Source organism: Blastocystis sp. subtype 4 (genome assembly GCF_000743755.1).
Source record: "Blastocystis sp. subtype 4 strain WR1 chromosome Unknown seqid_0525, whole genome shotgun sequence".
Classification (NCBI taxonomy): Eukaryota; class Bigyra; order Opalinata; family Blastocystidae; genus Blastocystis; species Blastocystis sp. subtype 4.
In genome coordinates this window covers 1-1,897 of record NW_014569022.1, presented here as the reverse complement: position 1 = coordinate 1,897, position 1,897 = coordinate 1, and the positions used below count along the sequence as shown (strand labels likewise).

Here is a 1,897-nt window from a genome sequence, read left to right as displayed (position 1 = left end):
TGTATGGATTGATATATCTCTTAAATATAAGCTCTATGTTCCTCAGAAATGGATTGATGATAAAAGAAGAGGAAATTATTTGGATTACTATGATTATGCATGTTGGAAAAATGACTTACAGGAACCGTAGTATTCTCATGATTTCTAAGACATAGATATCTCTTAGTGGCTCGAAATGATTCTATTGCCCTTTTTAATGAAGCTTTCATCAATTATGGTTTTAACAAGATTTCATATGTGGAAACATTACGAAGAGAAGAATATCGATTTATTTTGGCAGGAAAGGTGTTTGCATTTGATTTACCTCACTTGCCGTAGGAAAGAAATATTTATTTGAGGTCTAGATCTCGATTTCAGAAATCACATGTTACTAATACTCAATCTGGAAATTATATGACGAATTACTACTATATGCAACGGTTGGTGAAACGAACAAAGAATAATACACATATTCTGAAAGTGTGTAAACATTAACGTGTTTCTATTTGTGTTTTCCTGGGATTTCTGGGGATCGTAGTTTGTAGTGATATGAATCTTAGCTATGTGTTTGTTGATCCTTACAAACAGAATGAACCTCACTCAATTGTTCAGCTTATTGCATCATGCTCTCATAGTAAGCAGCCTTCTGCTCAGCGAACTTGGCCTTCAGAGCACGCTTCTTCTCCTGATTGGCAGCCTTGTTCTTGATGTTCTCAGCAATAGCCTTCTGCTCAGCAGCACGAGCAATCGCAGCATAAGGATTCAACTCATCCATAACAGCCTTGTTGCGCAGAGGATTGGCCTTCTTGGAAGCCACAATCTTCTTAGCAGGACGCACAACAGCCTGGATTTCAGCCGAGTTGATCACACGGTTGATATCAGCACTGGAGAGGACATTGTGAGGAAGAGTGTACAGAGAATCCACCTTCTCAAAAGCAGCCTTCGTCCAGATCATGAAACGACCCACATGACCACCAGGAGCCAGACGGAGCAGATTCAGACGATTCACATTGCACAGCTCAACACCAGGGAGGTTACGGAAACCAAAGGTAATCGTCTCCTCACCATCAGCATACACAATCATAGGTCCCAGACGAGTTGTGTAACGGCGATTTCGCATCTTTCCCTTTCCACAACGAATCTTCTTGCTCTCAGCCACCTTCTCCACATCCTCATAGCAACCAGCCTTCTTCATGAAAGCAATAGCCTCCTTCGTCTTCTTCATATTGCAAATCTCGTCGCTCACAACGAAAGGAATCTCACGCACCTCATCAATACGATGACCACGAGCCATCACCAGAGCAGGAACCGCAGTAGCAGCCAGAGCAGACATCACAGCATATCTCTTCTGGTTGGTATTGATTCTACGGTGCCACTTTCTCCAGATCTTCGTAGGAGCGAACATACGACCCTTGCGACACATGTTAGCGAAGGCTCCCTGACCAGAACGAGCAGTACCACCTCCAGACACACGAGGAACACGAGCCACAGCTCTTCCAGTTCCCCACGAGATAGCAGAGTGCTGATGACCAGCACGCTTGAATACAGCGTAGGGCTGACGATCGTTCTTAGCCATACTACACAGTTACACAAACACACACAAAACTCACTTGGTGTGAACGAACTGAACAATATCCGTACGGATAGGAGCAGTGAACACAGCAGGAAGGGCAACGGTGCTGCTTACAGCATCGGCGTTCTCAACGGAATAAACAGAAACAACAGGGCGAGCAGCCTACATCCATTATCCAATTTCTCCCATCCAATACCATTTCGTTCTTGAGTTTGAGGTTTTATGAATGAATGGTTTCATGCATGTTCAGTGATTCCATTGATATGATAATCAAAGAGATCAGTTATTAAGGACAATTCTTGACAACTGCTTTGTGATTAGAGTTGTGTAAACTCCTGCATGTTC

General features: G+C 43.1%; 1 protein-coding gene across 1 annotated transcript; it reads right to left on the bottom strand.

Moving 5' to 3' along the window:
* Positions 1-592: 592 nt before the first annotated feature.
* Positions 593-1,792, bottom strand: JH06_5648 (60S ribosomal protein L2; the record flags this gene model as incomplete). The annotated part of the gene is made up of 3 exons (XM_014669504.1): positions 593-1,556; positions 1,590-1,714; positions 1,751-1,792. The coding sequence occupies 3 exons, from the start codon at positions 1,790-1,792 to the stop codon at positions 593-595; spliced, it is 1,131 nt and encodes a 376-aa protein (XP_014524990.1).
* Between the last annotated feature and the right edge of the window lie 105 nt (positions 1,793-1,897).